This window comes from Parasteatoda tepidariorum, chromosome 4 (assembly GCF_982258835.1).
Source record: "Parasteatoda tepidariorum strain Cologne lab strain chromosome 4, Ptep-v5.0, whole genome shotgun sequence".
Lineage (NCBI taxonomy): Eukaryota > Metazoa > Arthropoda > Arachnida > Araneae > Theridiidae > Parasteatoda > Parasteatoda tepidariorum.
In genome coordinates this window covers 43876439-43895317 of record NC_141758.1, presented here as the reverse complement: position 1 = coordinate 43895317, position 18879 = coordinate 43876439, and the positions used below count along the sequence as shown (strand labels likewise).

General features: G+C 27.6%; 1 protein-coding gene across 1 annotated transcript; it reads right to left on the bottom strand.

The window, feature by feature from the left end:
* Window positions 1-607: 607 nt before the first annotated feature.
* P32 (complement C1q binding protein P32) lies at window positions 608-18609 on the bottom strand. The gene is made up of 6 exons (XM_016068032.5): window positions 18160-18609; window positions 12818-12965; window positions 10824-10914; window positions 7056-7164; window positions 5496-5584; window positions 608-887 (listed from the first exon to the last, which is right to left on the bottom strand). The coding sequence occupies exons 1-6, from the start codon at window positions 18389-18391 to the stop codon at window positions 741-743; spliced, it is 816 nt and encodes a 271-aa protein (XP_015923518.1). The 5' UTR covers window positions 18392-18609; the 3' UTR covers window positions 608-740.
* Between the last annotated feature and the right edge of the window lie 270 nt (window positions 18610-18879).

Below are 18879 nucleotides of genomic sequence, written 5' to 3'. Positions count from 1 at the left end.
CTCAAGCCATTATGATGGTCCACATCTTTTCCAGCCATAAGCACATGGTTTTTCTCTTTTCAACTCCAATTCTTTTTAATTTGATAATTTACAAAGGAATTTTGAATTTTTGAACCACTTGATTTACAACTGTTCATTCTTGTTAGTTTTCAGAATTTTTTTTCTATCTAGAAATCGCTATGTGTTTCTTTATATTTCGATATTTTTGCATTTTTTTAAAAAAAATAGTAGCGATGGCCACCCTGTCTTAATTTTAGCAGCAATAGTCACAGAATAGGAACAGTTGTGAAATAACTGCAGAGATTAACTCTGATAAACCAGTGCCAATAAGCATAATCAGAATAAATATGACCAACACAGATAAATTTTTTACCAACACAGATAAATTTTTCAAAAATCTTGGAAATAATTAAGAAAAATTATTTTGGAGTGGGAGGTGTGGATGAATTGCAAAGCAGAAATTCATCACATCATCCCTGACTAATGCAAGCAGTTTATAACTAATAAACTTTTATTATAATAACAAAAAAAAACTGATGCTTTTGTTAAGAAATATGTGATAACATACATAGAGCTAGAAAGACTAACCATAAAAACAAGGCAACTATTGAAGTGTGATATTAGAAGTTTATTACAAAGAACTGTATACAAATCTATTTGAAACAACTAGAAACACAAATAGATCTAAATGGTTGTAATGATTAACATGATGACTTGTAGGGAAATGTCTTAACATCTGTTTACTTTTCTACGAACGTCTTCATTCCCTGCAGAAAGTTAACGTACAATTGATGTTCATATTGTGTGAAGAAAGCGATCAATTGGTCAGCAAATTCATTGGAGATGCCCCTTTCTTCTAGGTAATTCATCAATAAATCATAAAGATACTAAAATAAAAATAATAATCTTGTTACAAATTTGCAACGAGCTTCCCTACACAATAAACTGACATAGAAAAGTAATACTTGATAAAAAAAAAAAAAAAACTTGCACAAATTTGCCTTATAAACCTTACAACTAAAGGGTTAAAGAAAAGTAGAATTAAACACAAAATAAATGTAAAATGAAAACACCAAGGACATAGATAAAGAATGCATCTGGCCATATTGTTGTTTGCACAACTGACAGTTCCATGACTGATAGATTAATAATCTTGGTTGTCATACCATTAAAGGCATTACATATTTTTTAGCTTTCAAATTCCCTTTATATCATAAATTTATATTCATACTTTATCCCACTTCTTTGTATCAAAATCTATGTTTAACCTTTCTTTCAACCACTTTAAACCTCAACATATTAGGCTTTTAATTACTAACAAACTTTTTGCTAGACAATTTAAACATCACCATTAGATATCGTAGGACAGACACTAGCTGAAACGGGACTTTTGGCAGTCCTTTGTCAAAAATGTATCTTTAATGAATTTTTGCTGTGTGGATTGAATACTTTTTGAATTTGGTTGTTATTTGGTAGGTCGTGGGGAAATTTATCTCTCATTACATGTCCTGATTAACATCAATCTAAAATTATTCTTCCACTTTTATTGTAATTTGGGTAATCCATATATTTTAATTTTGTAATTCGAGCTCTGCAACTTCTTCTGAATATAAGTTTTACAATGATTATTATTCTTTTTTTATAATCTGATTCAAATTAATTTAGAGACCTACTCATTTAAACCAGATTCACCATACGTAAAAAAAAAAAGGATATTTCAATTTATTATTTACATAAAAAAAGATAATTTTTCTCAAAAATAAAAATTTCCACCTATCTAATTGCAAATAATGTCTCTTTAATACAATAAATGTCACTTCATTTTCATCATAAATCCTTAGAAAATGTGACATTACTTATATCAACTAACTAAATACTACAACAAGACAAGAGAAATACATTTTACAAGTTTCAGCACAAATTGTTTTCTTTCTTATGGGATACAGCCGTCATTTTTTATAAAAAAGGATAAACATTTACTAGGTCTAACTACTACTAAACTAAGATTGCATTAGAAATGTTGTATTTAAATATATTATGCAAAAAATGTGAATTACTACAATAAGAACCCTGAAACCATATTCAATTCATCATGAGCCAGCAGTTTTTAATTCATAAAATTTAAATGGCCTTTGTACTATATTATACAGAATTCAAGAGGTAATGAGGAAAATCAGCCAATTAAGAAATTTAGCTTGAAATTTATTTAGTTTAAAAAAGTAGTAAACTCATAAAACAAAATAGAAATCAGATTTGACAGGGAAAAAACTGGTCAAAGCTAGTTACTTCGAACATTAGTATACACGAAACACTTCTTTCTTTTAGATATCTGGGATTAGTATGATGAAAGGATGTTATATGTCTTTAATACAAATGAAAGCTATTTTAAATTTTGTTCTATCTTGCAATGAAGAAGGACGGGGAGGCTTAAATAAAAAAATTTCTAATTCGCCGAAAATCTTTGTCACACATTTTTATATGCAAAAACAATGTATTGCTGGAAAAAGTTTCCAAATTAAAAAAAAGTATCAAAACTGTTTTATTGTAACTGTTTAATGCACAAAACATTAGCAAAGAATGCACTGGCTGAAGAATAAAGCTTTAAAAAAATAGCATATTATTCAATAAAAAAGCATTTTATATAACTACACGGCCTTTAAAGAGCAGCTTTATAATTTGTGTCCTGCAACTAGAAGCTATTGGAGACAGCTACGAAATCCTTCAACTTTTGAGAAATTCATCATTTGCAGGGATGAGATTAGCCAAAACGCAAAAAAGCTGAATTTCCACGATAGTAAATTTTACGCAAGCGCAACCCTTTAATAATAAATTCCAGACAGTTTAAGGTAATAAATAATGTGTTGACATACAATTGTGTACTAATCTATTATTATAAAAATGATTACATTGATACTTAACATTTAGAGAAAAAAAAATTACCAATTGAAAAAATAAAGCTGGAAATTATATTTTTCCTCAGTTCACATAAGAGACAATTACTACTTGAGAAACTACCTGGTTTAGCAAATCAAAACTACTAAGAATATACATTAATATTTCATTTCTTTTAATAAATACTGTTATGTGATTTATAGCAAATATATCAGTAATATTACTTTTTAAATTATATTGGAAAAAAAAAACTTTAACAATGGATCGAATCATTATGTTAACATTATAGTCTAATCTAACTACAGCCCTCTGAAACATATCAATAACAGTAATGTAGAAATATATAGTAATTCCTTAACATACAAAAATTGCTATTTTAGTTTGAAAAATTACATGTCAATCAGCAACTGTTTAGATAATTGTTTTTCATTTGATAAGAATTTTGAATTTTATAGCATAAATAACAGCAATTATAAATAAAATTTTGATGATGAGTTAATTAACTCTTTTTCCCCCCAAATTTTTTAAAAATTAAATCCCTTTTTAAGTGATTGCTTTTGTTTACTATATCTTTTATGTTTGCTATATTTAGTCGTTAGTCCATCTTCAAACATCTTGTGACAAATCCTATTTTTTCTTCTTTGCAAGCACAGAATGTAAGTTTTGAATATATTCCCTTCTAGTTTCTCTGATGTTGTAACACTTACATATACTAATAATCGTCGTTAGAAAAACAGTCGCCTTTATAGTAACTAATTAAAAAAAAATTTACTTCTAACAAGAATCGCGATAGTTGATCTCAAAATTGCTTGAATATGAATAACAATTATGGATTTTGAAATCACATGAATATGAAACTAGACATACGATTTTGAAAATGAAAAAATACAAACTGGGATATAGAATTTCTTAAACGCGTAAATACAAATCACGATTCATAATTTTTAGATAGGGTAAATACGAATCATGATCCGTAATTTTTAGATTGCATAAATAAGAATTATGATGCATAACTTTTAGAATGCGTGAATGCGAATCCCAATGCCTTATTTTAAAATCACGTATAAATACGAAAATCAATGTTTGATATTATAAACCGCATGAGCAAATCAACACATTGAATTTTAAACTTGCGTGAATCAGGGGTGATTGTGAGCCAAAGTCAAAATTCCGGAAAATTTCTTGAGTTAAAAAAAAAAGGCTTAAATTGAAAAACATTTAAACAAGGTTTTTTTTCCTTTTTCTCAATATTCCTTAGTTTACTTAAAATATATTTAAAATTTTACACATACCAATACCATTTACACATACCTACGATGACCTGGAGAAGTAATTAAAATTTACAAATATGTCTTTCTTTCTTGAGCTTATGATTATAACAACTATTTACTGATATAAAAGTGAATATTAATCATGAATATAAGCTTATAAAGTATCTCTCCGGCTCTCCCTGACAAACAAATAAAATAAACTGTGTTTTTAAGTTCCACCTTTGAAAATTTGATTTCCGGAAACTTCTGTGATCAATGATTTTTTGAAAAGCCTGAACCTTCGTTCTCCGGAAACTTCCGGATCACTGTTAGCAAAAATTCCGGAAATCCGGATTTTTTCCGGAGCACAATCAGCCCTGGTGAATACAAATCGCCACATAGGTTTTTAAAAAGACGTAAATATGAATCATAATATCGGATCTTTAAATCTCGTAAATAAGAATCACAACGTACAATATTCAAATCGCGTGAATAAGAATCGCAACACGCAAATATGAAAAGCTATGCTTGATATTAAAATCGTGTGAATAAGAATCAAGATATTAGCAGATTCCAGGCTTGGGACCTCTAAAAGGCTTGTCAGAAGCAGCGTCGTTTGAACTATGAAAATCGGATCTATCTGGAGGGCGGGTAAAAAATTCGGAAAATCTTATCTGCTGCGTGTAAAAGGGGGAGAAAATAGGTAAAAATGAGAAAGGATTGGTAGCTATGTAGTTTAAATGTTCTGCTTCTCTTTGAAAATCAGTGAAGAAAATCTGAGATTTATCTGAATTTTAGAAAATCTGAATTTTTGATAAAAAGGCTGAAATTTAAGAGATAAATGTGAAAAAGGCGGAAAAATCTCATCCCTGCATTTGACGTTCAATTATCGTCAAACGTTTAACAGCTGGATTTTTTTTATTTTATTAAACTTGTAGTTTTCAGAAAAATCACTATTTTAAATATTTGTTCCTGAAAATTAAATTACAAAACCTTAAAGAATAATACATTATTCACGATTTTTACCAACATAGAGAATTTTCCAAGTGAATATGGTTTGATCATTCAAGTTTAAATGCCCTAAATTCTTATAAAAGGAAATATTTTGCTTACAGCAATAGAAAATATTTTGTAATATTATGAAAAGTTCGTTTTCAAAGTGTTGAATTCTACACAATATCGTTTATTTATAACAGAAAGAGAACATCTTCACTGGTCTCTTAAGACGAAAAGTGAATTAATTTTTTAGTCCGCCTTCAAACAGCATCGCCAGAATAGTTTGGAGCAGGGCTCCAATAACTATGCCAGGGAACAGACTCAACCTAAGAGTAAATAGTTAAGCTAAATACTTACACCATCCATAATGTCTCCAGATACGCAGTATGTAGACTCATTACTTTCTCCTTCAAATAATGCAATTTCAGCAATTTGGAAAGAATCATCTGTTGATAGAAAGTTTTATATTGTTAAAATTTATAAGCAAATTTTAATGCAATAATCTGATTAGTTAACTAAAGACTTATTGCTGCAACCCTAACTTAGTTTGTTTTAGATGCATAGATACCAACGTATCTCAATGTGCAACACAAAACTGTCATTTGATTATGTGTACTTTAAACCGGGAAATAATATATCTTTCTCGTTTCAGAAAGTTGTAAAAAAATATCATAGATTTTAATAAAACTGAAAAACTTTTTTAAAAATTTCAATAAGTCAGAATAACGACATTTACTTGTTAAAGTGATTAAAAACATTTTCTAATAATAAGCTTTATAAAATTCACATGAGCTTACATTATTCACTCACAAGGAGTAAATATAAAATGTCTGAAGTAATGCTCTCGATTCACACAATCTAAACAAAAACAATAATGTGAAATTCGTAGCACATACCATGCGAATATCTTCGCAGAAAATTCTTAAGCCAGCCTATATAACTACAAGCAGAATGACATTTATCAGTTGAAGATTGGGCTTATTACTACATCTGTACAATTGATTGCTGTGGTCACTGTGATTGCGCAATCGCAAAAGAAAAACTATTACAGGTGCAATAACAAAGGAGTATAAATATAAAGATATCTGAAAATGGTTAAAAGTTGAGAAAGATACAGATGAATATTTAAGTTTTACCACTTTAACTTCAATATAATATGAAATAAAATAAGGTAAAGCCAACAAAAAACAATCAGATATCAATATCAAGAATCAGATTTCAGCAATAAAAAAATCGAAACAAAGCTCAAATTTAAAGTAAAAGGCTTAAACTTATCGATATGAAAGGCAGATAAGAATGTTCTGATCAGATGTTATGTTTAGAAGAAGAAAAAAAACCTCAGTCCCAAAAATATTAATCACTCCCAGATACAAACATTTTTGGCTTTGTCATGATTAAAGCTTAAGATTTATGATATTGAAACTTTATCCAACAACCATACTTTTATACTGAGCTATTCCTGATAAAAGAGGCTCAAATGTATATGGTGCTTAAGATTGGGCATCTTAAAAATATAATGGGATTCTCAGCTGCTTTAGAGAACATGGCACCATTGACTGAATGGGGCTACACAACATCCTAACACATGCATTTGCTTTTATTACCTTAATCACGTGAAAGCTCTTAATTTTAACTCTTTCAAAATGAATGAAAAAACTGTCATATGTGGTACTTTTCCCAATATCTTTAACCTTTATACAAACAATGTCCAGTTTCAACAAGCCCAGACTGCACAAAAAATATCACAAAATGTACACTTTAATTACCATAGATAATTTGAAGTTGATATTTCATAAGAAAACTTGCACAAAAAAAAAACAACAGAAAATTTAGTGACATATGATTTAAAAAATATTTAAACTTATAATACAAAAAGAAATGAATAATGTTTTATTAAGTAAGACTTCTTGTACTCACTATATGCTTCAGCATCTTCTTCAGGTAGATCATGAGAATAAGAGCATTCAAACCTTAAAGTCTTTTTGCCTTTCAAAATGGAAATGGTAAAGTCAGGTTTTGATTTCATCTACAAACAAAAATTTTATACAAAAAATTGTAAATTCTACTAGCTTCGACAAAAAAATATCAGACAAACCTATCAATTAAATGTAGTTATAAGCTTCTTTCATCATACGCGACAAAAAATTATACTTAATTTGTATAGGGAATGAAAGAGCAATAGTTTTAATTTTTCCACACAAAAACTATTTCAAAAATGTTGACTAGGACTGGGCTATAAATCGATATATCGCGACATATCGATTTAACGCCTATATCGGCAAACCGATACAGCGACTTTCATTCCAAGCGATGCATCAGAAATCTGATTTAAGCCGTTCGAGTGAAAAAGACGATATAACGATATAGCGATATAGCGATACACGCAAGGACTTTCTCTTACGTTCCGATGCCAACTCGCGCTGTGGAAGACGATATTGTTTCGTTATGTTGAGACGGCCTTGACTGATGAGCGGTAGAATCAGAATCACTTTTGAGACCTTATATCGTTATATCACATGTTCGTTTTCGCAACTTCGCGATTTGAAATCGTTTCTTGTAGATTATTTTCAATGGGATTAACTTCGTGATCGCTGTCGTAACCTTGTTCTGAACGCAATCTATTATTGAAAAGAATTTATAAAGAAAAGTTTCTTCATTAATTAGGTAAGTTTTTTATTTATTTTCTGACAAAACTTTTTTTATATTTTTAAATGTGAAAATTATCGGAAATCTAATTTAAGGCACCCATAAGGAATTAAATTACAAAGTAAATAAATTTGTTAGGTTATTTTTTTACTTTCTTTTAATTTATTAAAAACCTTTCGGATAAAACTTCTAATAATTTATTGGGCTTCTATTACTGATTTTAAATTTATAAATCTTGAGTTGTTTTTATTTTTAGAAATAAAGTTAAAACAAAACTTATTTTTTGGACATAAGTCAATAAACTTTATTTGTTCAAAAGAATTTGAAAAGTTTGCGAAATTTATTCATTTCTTTTTTTTTTTATTATCAATTACTACTTCGTTTTATTAGAGAGTAAAATCACAATTTTTTTTTAGTTTTCATTTTATATTATTAATTAATTAGCTAAATATATTACCGAATATCACAATTCTTTTGTTTTTATTTTTGAGATTTTAATTAAGAAACTTCGCCTTACTTTGTTTTTCGTTCATAATTCGGTCATTATTTAATTTAATTTAATTATTTATATGAAATAATAATAAAAATAGTGTTTAAGAAGCATTTTTTTTTCTAAAATTTATTTAGCTCTTTGTTTTAAGCATACAAAAAATTTTTTAACGAACTTATTTTTTAAATTTTGTTCCTATGCTGTTAGGTAAATATATTGATAAATTTCACTTTTATTTATTTTTTTATTTTTAAACTAAGAAATCTTTTGCTATTTGCGTGATCATTTTTAGAAAATATAACAAAACTTGTGTTTACTTCTTCATTAAGAATTTGAACATTACGATCGAACATAATAATTCTGTAATTATTTACGCATAATAGTACAAGCAAATATTGATTTGTTAAAAAAAAGTTTCTTTTTAAAAAAAAAAAAAATATTTTTAACATTTTGTTTTAAGTGTAAAATAAATTTCTTAGCAAGCTTTTTTTTTAATTTTTTAAATTTTCTTTCAATAATTTCAGCTAGATATCTTTATAAAATTCCCTTTTTATTTTTAAACTGAGAAATCTTTCAGAGAACGAAAATTTTAAGAAATTATTACAAATCTTATGTTTACTTTTTAGTTTAAAATTCGAACATTTTTAATTTTAAACTTCGGCTTTTAGTCAATCTAACTTTTATTTTAATTAAAATATATTTTGAAATTTTAAAATCAGCTTTTGTTTAATAACAATATTTTTTTCATTAAGGGTGTTTTAGGGGTTAACTTAAATTAAGACTGCTTATACCTTATAAACGATAAAGAAGTGCAAATATTTCATTCTGTATCTACACACATTTTTTCAATAAATATTTTAAGTAAGATTTGTACATCTTAGTCAATTTATTTAATATCTTTCTTTAGCAAAACATATATATTTTCAAATTTATAAATTTATTTAAATCAATATGCGTATGAAGTCTTGATAGAAATCTGACTTTCTGTGCCTTAAAGTAAATGAAATTCAAAAATACTATATCGCGATACATCGCTATATCGCGATGCAAAACTGACGATATATCACGATATATAATTTCTAATATCGCCCAGTCCTAATGTTGACAAATCAAATATTGATCATAACCACAGCAAACTCTGCATTGTATTGAAAATTACAAATGGCAAACTAATTTTCATAATCAAATATTTGTAATAATAGATCGTAACACAATAAGATTGATTCAATAATCCTAAGAATTTATAATCGTACATTTTTATTCAACTGAATTCTCCATTATAAATGAAATAATAATCAATATCAATAGGATAAAATATAGATTTTACAAAACATAAATTTCATGTTAATTGTTGCATAATGAACTAAATATTTTACACATTGGAAATATAAGGGATAAAAAGAGAGTTCTGAATAAAAATAAATTTAACACTTTAGAACAACAAAAGTTTTTAACTGATTTCTATAAATGAGGTTCACTTCCTTATGTAATAGTAATACTTATTTTAATATTCTGGAAAGCAATAATCCGAACAAAATTTTCCATTTCAATAGGGATTTTTGTAGGATAATTAATATTCAATTTTAGGGAATTTTCTGAAATGTACAAAAACCAGTAGACCAGAAGAAACTGGAAAAATCCAGTAGAGTTAGCAGCTATGTATCAACAATTACATTAGCTGGTTAACATTTTAAAAGATTTGTTTAGTGCATATAAAGTATTTTAAAAAATTAAACTTGTAATATCTAAAATCACCACAAAAATACACTAATAACAATTCCAATGTCTCAATGAGAAAAACTATAAATAACCTTATGAGCAAAAACTAGATACCAACTTTTATAACATACATGTTCCATTTTAACATGATTTTTAAAATTAAGATTCATAATTAACTTACCGATGAAGAATATCTCACTTTCAGAGTAATTAACGTTAGAAAAAACTTAGGTTTCACAAAAATCCTGATATTTCAAAATTACAAATAGAAACTGTGATATTAGATTTTACTTGACTTGAATGTGATTGGCAATATTGGATTTTAAAATCACGCGAATAATAAAAAATACAGATCGCTATATGGGATTTTTAAATTTCATGAACATGAACCACAATGCGTAGCTTTTAAACCACATATAAATTTTTATATCCCGGAATACGAATCGCGACATAGAAGTGATAAATCAAGTCAATACAAAAATTTATTATTGATATTAAAATTGCACGAACATGAATCGCAATATCAGTGGATCCCACACAGTTTTAAATATTCAAAATGGCAAAATCTGCCAAACCATAAGTACCAAATAGATGTATTTTTGCCATTTGGTGACAGAAACACATGCAGATAAATGTCTCGCCACTGAGATCTAGCGTAAGTTTTCAAATTTAAATTGCAGAGCTCCAAGGAAATTTTGTCGGAATATAAGTTTTTGATCCACGAAAATCCACAAATCCCTGCTCCTTGTTTTTAGACCAGGAAGAACGATTAAGTCCTCGTATACTGATTTGAATAAATCTTTTAATAAGAAAATACAGGAAGTACAAACCTCTGCATCTTGTGGTTCTTTAGACTCATTGGGATCCATTGCAGTTTCTTCAGCATCAACAGAATCATTTACATTAGCAGTAATGGTAATGCTAAAATATAAAAAATGATGAGTAATTCTATTAACTACATGAAAATACTTTTTACATAATCAGAAATCCAGCAATGAATCTTTACTCCGCTGCACAATTATTCTCTGTTAAGCTCTAAATCCGAAGACAAGTATGAAAGTTTTTGTACACCATAGCTTTCGGTTTATACTGATGAGGAAAAAAGCTGTAGAGCTTAGAGACCAATGCAAGCAAAGATAATTAGGACAAAAAAAAATTTTCTAAAATTTTCAAAATTAGGACAATTTACAAACAAACGCAGGCAATATTTTGGTATAACATACACTTACAAGACTATTTTTAGGAAAAATCCATTGTATGTTTAGTGTAATCCACTGCTTTAAATATCTCTTTCTCAGTGTCCAATTTCTTTCATTATTCACAAGCTTACAAAAATAAAGAAAAAAAGGCAACATTTAATATTGAATGAGATTTATACTATGATATGCGTTAATGAGATTTTGCAAACTTAAAATAAATTTCGGAGATCTCTGAGAAAATATTGTCTGAATATAAATTTGCGGAAATCCACAAAAAAGGGAAAAAGAAAATTTTATTATTTTTAAAAAATTAGTTTTCAAAATAAATAGGAAATAAACATTAATTTTTGGATAGATTTCAACCCACTGATATTTTCTCAAGACTGATTTCAGTCCTCAGGAGTGAAGAGTGGTAACCTTGCATCTTCTATTAGAATTAAAAATCGGTGACTATATGTGCAAGAAAAAGCACACGATATAAAGTAACTATTAATAGCATAGGAGCTGCAATAGGATCCTTCTAGCAGTATTGTAACTTTATATCATGTACATCTCGGAGTCCAATAACTGCATAATTAGACCAGGTGTGAAATACACCTGCCATGTATGATATCGGTGACTGTGCATATGACTGGCTATAGATGAAATGAGGCATAAAATGGCAATAAAAAATTTTAAAGAAAGGAAAGTTTAATAATAAAATGTTTGTTCCAATCCTGATCCAAGTCCTTCTCTTCAAAAAAAGAAAAAAAAAAAAGAAAAGAAAAAAAGGAAAGGTTTACAGTTTTTCCAAACAATCCCCTTTCTTTTAATACACACTTTGTATTTCATTTCCTGAATACTAGCACTCACATTAATAGGCATAGTTTCCCCTTTTCTTCTAGTAAAAGATTTTCATAAAATAAATAAAATTATTCTCTTAAATTTGTTAATTGAAATGGCACATTCAGAAGCAGAAAAAAAAAAAGAAAAAAAGAAATTAGGAGCAGTGTGACTGTGAGTGTAGACTTTCTTCATTAACAGCATTTAGAAGATTTAAGTAAAAAGCAGAGGTATTACCTTCTGTGAGAAATTTAAACTAGTTAAACATTTTAAATCTTTTAAGTATAGTGCAAGTTTCATTAATTTATGACTAGCATCATGCCACAGAATTTTCAATAATAAGAAATAAACAAAAAATGTAATTCAGTTGGCAAATAAACTAATTCATAATTTAAATAAAATTAAACAGTGCTAATCTTTAAGCATAAGAGGTCCAGTCTAAGAAAATCCTAACTATCAAACTAATAATTTTTCCCAAACCATCACCTGGTGCATAAAAAATTAAACATTTCTAGAACTTTGACGTAAAACAACTCAAAGACAAATGAACAAGCATAGATATATCAGTACCTTTCTGAAACATAGCTCTAAAAAGTATGCAAAATCTTAGGTTTTTATTAAACAATTCTTGTGCAATGTGAGCAATAAGGGCAGAGAGCGAAAACTCTCATAAGCAAGTTGGTGACAATTTGCCTTTTTAATTATTGAGTTCATACCTATCACACTCAGATGAAAAACAAGAATCTCTTAGGCTTTCTCCCCAAACAGTAAAATTCTTAACAAAACTCCAAAAATTTACTCACGTCTCTCCATTCAATTTTTTTGTTAGTTCGACATCAGAACCATTCAAGTTGCATTCATATCCTTCGAGCTTTGGCAAAACATCAGAAGCATGGGTTTGTTTTTCATTTTTTATTTCATCCGTCAAAAATGCAGCCAGCTCTTGATCACCTAAAAGGAAAAAAATATAGTCAGTTAAAAGTTAATATGATCAAGCTTTTAAAAACAGAATACAGTGTTCTTCCGAAGAGGTTTTAGAAGGGTGACTCATCCTGCCTACTCTTTCACAGAGGTAAATGCACACTCCTTGCCCTTTATGTAAAAATCTAGCTTTACTTTTTATTCAAAAAAAAAAAAAAAAAAAAAAATGCTGTGATTTCATATTAAGAGAAGAGGTAGCAGTAACAAAAATGAGGAGATTCAGATTACTGTAGGTAGTGGAAATTATTTTTAGGCTAAATCAATATAAAATACTATCATTTCTCATTTTTATGTGAGTATGTTTAATTCTGTTTCGCACTAATCTAGTTAGATTTAATATACTTATTCCTTTAGTAGATATTGCCAAAAGTTGTTGGAAATTACTAATGAAACAACAACAAACACCAGCTAGCATCGAGATTTTATTACAACTGCTTCAATAACCATAACGACATCACGTGACTATGAGCATCGAAAGTTGGTTCGGCATGTACAGTGAGTCTGAACATGTTACATCGCGTTTCAATGCACATGCACATTCAAAACTATTAATTGAAATGAAATGAAACATAATTACAAATTTTAACAAAATTTTACAGAGTACAATTCTTAACTGCACATCTCAAAGTACTTACCAAAATTCAAATCGAAACACTAACATAGAGCAATAACAAAAAACAACATACAACTAAAAGTTACACGTCTAATATGATTAAGCTTCCAATGACAGTACGGACAATTTGGAAGCAGTGCTTTCTAATATTCCTGATTGACAGGATGAACACTGTTGTCCTTGCCCGGGTACGTTTTAACTATTCTACCTAACATTCATTTGTTCAAATTGTCTTCCCTTATTAATGCCATATCCCCAATTATGATATTTTTTATTTGGAATAACCATTTAGTTCGTTGTTGCTAATTGTTGAGATAACTTAAACTCCATTTTTTTCAAATTATCAGCACAAATTTCGTTGTCCTTTGCCATAAACTCACTCGATTATTGGATACCTCTGTTAGAAATGGCTCAGCAAATGCAGTAAAAGACTTATGAATAATGAAATGAAGAGTTAATATCTCCAGATCTGAAGAAAGGCTGAGAATTTAATATAGACCTTTTGATTTAATATTGCTAGGAATTTCTCATAACTGAATGCAGAATGACATGCAATTTGTCTTAAATACTTGAACAATTTCACCCCCAAAATTTGGGAGCTCTGGGAAGTGTTGATTCCAACGTAATATTTTATTTCCGTAAAAATCTAATGAGACTTTCATTTCGATTATGAGCTAACTTAACTCCTGTTTTGCTCCAACAAAGTTTGTTCCGCTATCAGAAAAAAGTTTGGAGCAACGCCCTATTCGAGCGATGAAACATGGCAAAGTAGCTATCATAAATTTAGAATTCAGAAATTATTTCCATAAGAAGTACCTTTGCCACCAGGCATATAAATATGCAAATTAGCTATTACAGGGCCAATATTTTCAAAGGAAAATTAAATAATGAATTAAAAGCTCTTAAATTAATATAAAATTAAATCTTTTATTATAATACTTATTTTATTTGTATTTGAAAACTTATTCATTAAGGAGAAAAAAGAAAGACAATGTTATTAAAACCATTACTCTGCACCTATTTAATACAAAACAAATAACATTTCGAAAGCTCATGTTGTTTACAAAACAAGTGATTTGCCTTAACGTTGAGGCAAGAAATATTGTTTCATTAATTCAATGTTACACGCATATTTATCTAAATTTACAGTTTAAATAGTAGGATTATGTATACTTATATAATTATATTTATAAGACAATTAATAAAATATATAAAGGTAGATCCCTTAATAGTACCCATTAGAGTCTTGATTAAACCAAAAAAAAAAAAAAACACCTGTGTATTTATGGGTCTGCGGTTGGGTGAAACATCCAGGTTGCAATTGCCAGATACATTTTAAACTTCAAATTTTTTTGTTCAAAAATAAGTTTGGAAGTCCCAGCAAGCCATTACCCAGAGTTTGCGATTATTCGGCCACAGATATGAAAACCTACCCTAATGATATGGCAAAAAATACTTTAGAAACAAAAATACAAAGTATTAAAAAAAGTGACGAAGAAAACTTTTTATATACCAAGACTTTTACACATACTACCGAGCATGTTAATTTACAAAATATATGCCCAAATGAAACTTCTAAATGCGGAAACCAGGGTTGGGTTTTTGACGTCAAAAAGTGGTTTTTGACATGACAAGGGTATAATACTGGTTTAAACCGTCAAAAACCCGTCAAAAATGTCAAAAACTAAAGTTTGCCAAAAAAATATATAAACTTCAAAACTACCAACAGTTGCCATGCATTATATTGAAATTTAATTATACTATAGGTAATCAGCAGGTTTTAAAATATTTTTTAATTAAAATTAGGATAAAATAACAGATTTAAAATCTCAGAAATTTATATTCAAATGCATGTGCAGAAAAATTTTGCACAAAATTTTTTTAAATATTTATATTTTGAAAAAAATAATTTTTTTTTGATACTTAAGAAAATTAAAAGTTTATTACTATGCATTTTTGACATATAAGGAACATATAACTAATATTTATAAGGAACTTACAAGTTATGTTGTATAAATACAAACTTGATACAAGTGTATGAAAAAAAAATTTAATGTTATACCGAATATCTTTATTATCCAGATTGTTAATTTGAATTTAAAAGTAGTTATATTTGTGAATAATGATAAATATAATTCATATTGTTTATTATATTTATTTATAATTATTACACTTATCATTTTAAAACAATTTTTACCTCTTAATTTTTTCCCCCACTTGTATTAAGAATACAAATAATGCATAAGCAAGAAGTAATTATTCAACAGCTGAATATTTAGATATTCAACAAAACTATGTATATAGTATTCAGCAAAATGAAATTCACAAGTATTTGGATAAACTAAATTTTCAGCATAGTAAATGAATAGGCTGAATATACTGTAAATCGACACTAACTACTCTGTGTATTTAACAGAAAGCACTTAAATTTGTATTGTCTTATGTTAAGAAGATTATTAAGAAGATTTAAAAGAATATTAAAAAGATTTTTCTTTAAAAGATGTCTAATGTGCAAAACTGCTAATGTTTATCTTTAAAAATGTCTAATTTTTAGTATAATCTATACTATACACTAAATTTGGTTATAAATAAATTTCTGAATAATATCACTGCAGATTTTCAATTACCAGGGTTGGCAGGTTTTTGACATGTGACAGTTTAAACCATGGTTTAAACCGTCACGTCAAAAACCTCACTGTCAAAAATGTCGAAAATGTCAAAAACCTATATTCATATGTGAAATTTAATTAATACATAAAATTTATATATTTTTTAAAGGATAGTGTTTCTAAATATGTTCTAGAAAAAATAAATTTAAAATTTTGAAGAAACACTTATATTTTGAATAGTAACCAAAATCTTGTACTTTTGAAAACTCACATCTTTTGTAATATTATGTATTCATTTTCATGTGTTATTGAAAATCTGCAGTGATATTATTAAGAAATTTATTTATAACCAAATTTAGTGTATAGTATAGATTATACTAAAAATTAGACATTTTTAAAGATAAACATTAGCAGTTTTGTACATTAGACATCTTCTTTTAAAGAAAAATCTTTTTAATATTCTTTTAAATCTTCTTAATAATCTTTTTAACATAAGACAATACAAATTTAAGTGCTTTCTGTTAAATACACAGAGTAGTTAGTGTCGATTTACAGTATATTCAGCCTATTCATTTACTATGCTGAAAATTTAGTTTATCCAAATACTTGTGAATTTCATTTTGCTGAATACGATATAGTTTTGTTGAATATCTAAATATTCAGCTGTTGAATAATTACTTCCTGCTTTCAAGATATGCATTATTTGTATTCTTAATACAAGTGGAGAAAAAAAAATTAAGAGATAAAAATTGTTTTAAAATGATAAGTGTAATAATTATAAATAAATATAATAAACAATATGAATTATATTTATCATTATTCATAAATATAACTACTTTTAAATTCAAATTAACATACTGGATAATAAAGATATTCGGTATAACATTAAAAAAAAAATTCTATACACTTGAATTTTATATCAAGTTTGTATTTATACAACATAACTTGTAAGTTCCTTATAAATATTAGTTATATGTTCCTTATATGTCAAAAATGCATAGTAATAAACTTTTAATTTTCTTAAGTATCAAAAAGAGAAAATTTTTTTTTTTTAAATATAAATATTTAAACAATTTTTGTGCAAAATTTTTCTGCACATGCATTTGAATATAAATATCTGAGATTTTAAATCTGTTATTTTACCTTAATTTTAATTAAAAAATATTTTAAAACCTGCTGATTACCTATAGTATAATTAAATTTCAATATAATGCATGGCAACTGTTGGTAGTTTTGAAGTTTATATATTTTCTTGGCAAACTTCAGTTTTTGACATTTTTGACGGTTTAAACCAGTATTATACCCTTGTCATGTCAAAAACCACTTTTTGACGTCAAAAACCCAACCCTGTCAATTACACATGAAAATGAATACATAATATTACAAAAGATGCGAGCTTTCAAAAGTACAAGATTTTGGTTACTATTCAAAATATAAGTGTTTCTTCAAAATTTTAAATTTATTTTTTCTAGAACATATTTAGAAACACTATCCTTTATAAAAAATATATAAATTTTATGTATTAATTAAATTTCACATATGAAAATAGGTTTTTGACATTTTCGACAGTGAGGTTTTTGACGTGACGGTTTAAACCATGGTTTAAACTGTCAAAAACTGTCACATGTCAAAAACCTGCCAACCCTGGCGGAAACATCTTTAAAATATCCATATTAAAGTAAAACTTGTGGAATTTAGTACCCTGCAGGGTATGTGAGAATAATATTGTTGTGTAGTATAATATACATGCCCTGAGTAATATTGTTAAGTCTTTTGATATATACTATTAAATATTGTAACAAAAAAAAGTAAAATTTCATTAATGTATGCTTTAATTAAAATTTAATAACGACAATTAATATTACACTACTAATAACAAAATATAATGAACTAAAGTCTTTCATTTTGCTGTAATGATTGCATCATTCATTTACATACTTACCCTTGGTGTGTACGTAACTGCACATACATTTGTAGGGTAGGGCATTTTTGGCAACCATAGAATTTAAATGTCGTGCACTTTTATAATGACTCAAATTGTATAAAGAGCGGTTGGAAACTTTACTATTTTGCACACCATAAGAAATTAGGGACTTAGTTGTTTTGTAGAACAAGGATTTGCTACCAATTGCTTTGGAGTAAACTAGACAATTTTTAACTGCAGATAAAGCCATTGTAAGAGTTATTTCTTTCAAAGCAAGTCCTTGGGGGAAACACAATTTAAAATTGCGAAAGATAATAATTTGTTAAGAATTCCGAAAAATCACACCGGTCAACTGCACGTTGTTATTGAGAATTCTGACTAGTGGAGGTGAGATGATTTTGATTGATATACTATTTTTAATATAAGATTTCATTTCAGAATGGCAACAGTCTGTTTTAAGAAAAGTTAAGGTTAGTGCCGTAGATATAAGGAACCCGTAAGAGGAAGTGAAGGTCCTATCTTTCCGATGGCAACGAAAAACCGGTTTTCAGGGTTACCCTATTTTTTAGGTTTATCTTATTATTGGCGTTTTAAAAAAATTTACTACCATTTTTTTTTTCGTTGAGTGCTTAGTTGTACTAGTTCTGATTTCGAATATAACAATATAATAAATTATAAAAAATAGACAACAAATTGTATTTTTACTTTTAAAGTTAATAAAACTTTTAACTCGATTTA

Coding starts and splice junctions, on each gene's coding strand:
- P32 (XM_016068032.5), bottom strand. CDS start 18,391: ATGGCTTTATCTGCAGTTAAAAATTGTCTAGTTTACTCCAAAGCAATT. Junction 12,966..18,159: donor CAGTTACGTACACACCAAGG/GTAAGTATGTAA, acceptor TTTTCCTTTTAG/GTGATCAAGAGCTGGCTGCA. Junction 10,915..12,817: donor AAAAAATTGAATGGAGAGAC/GTGAGTAAATTT, acceptor TTTATATTTTAG/CATTACCATTACTGCTAATG.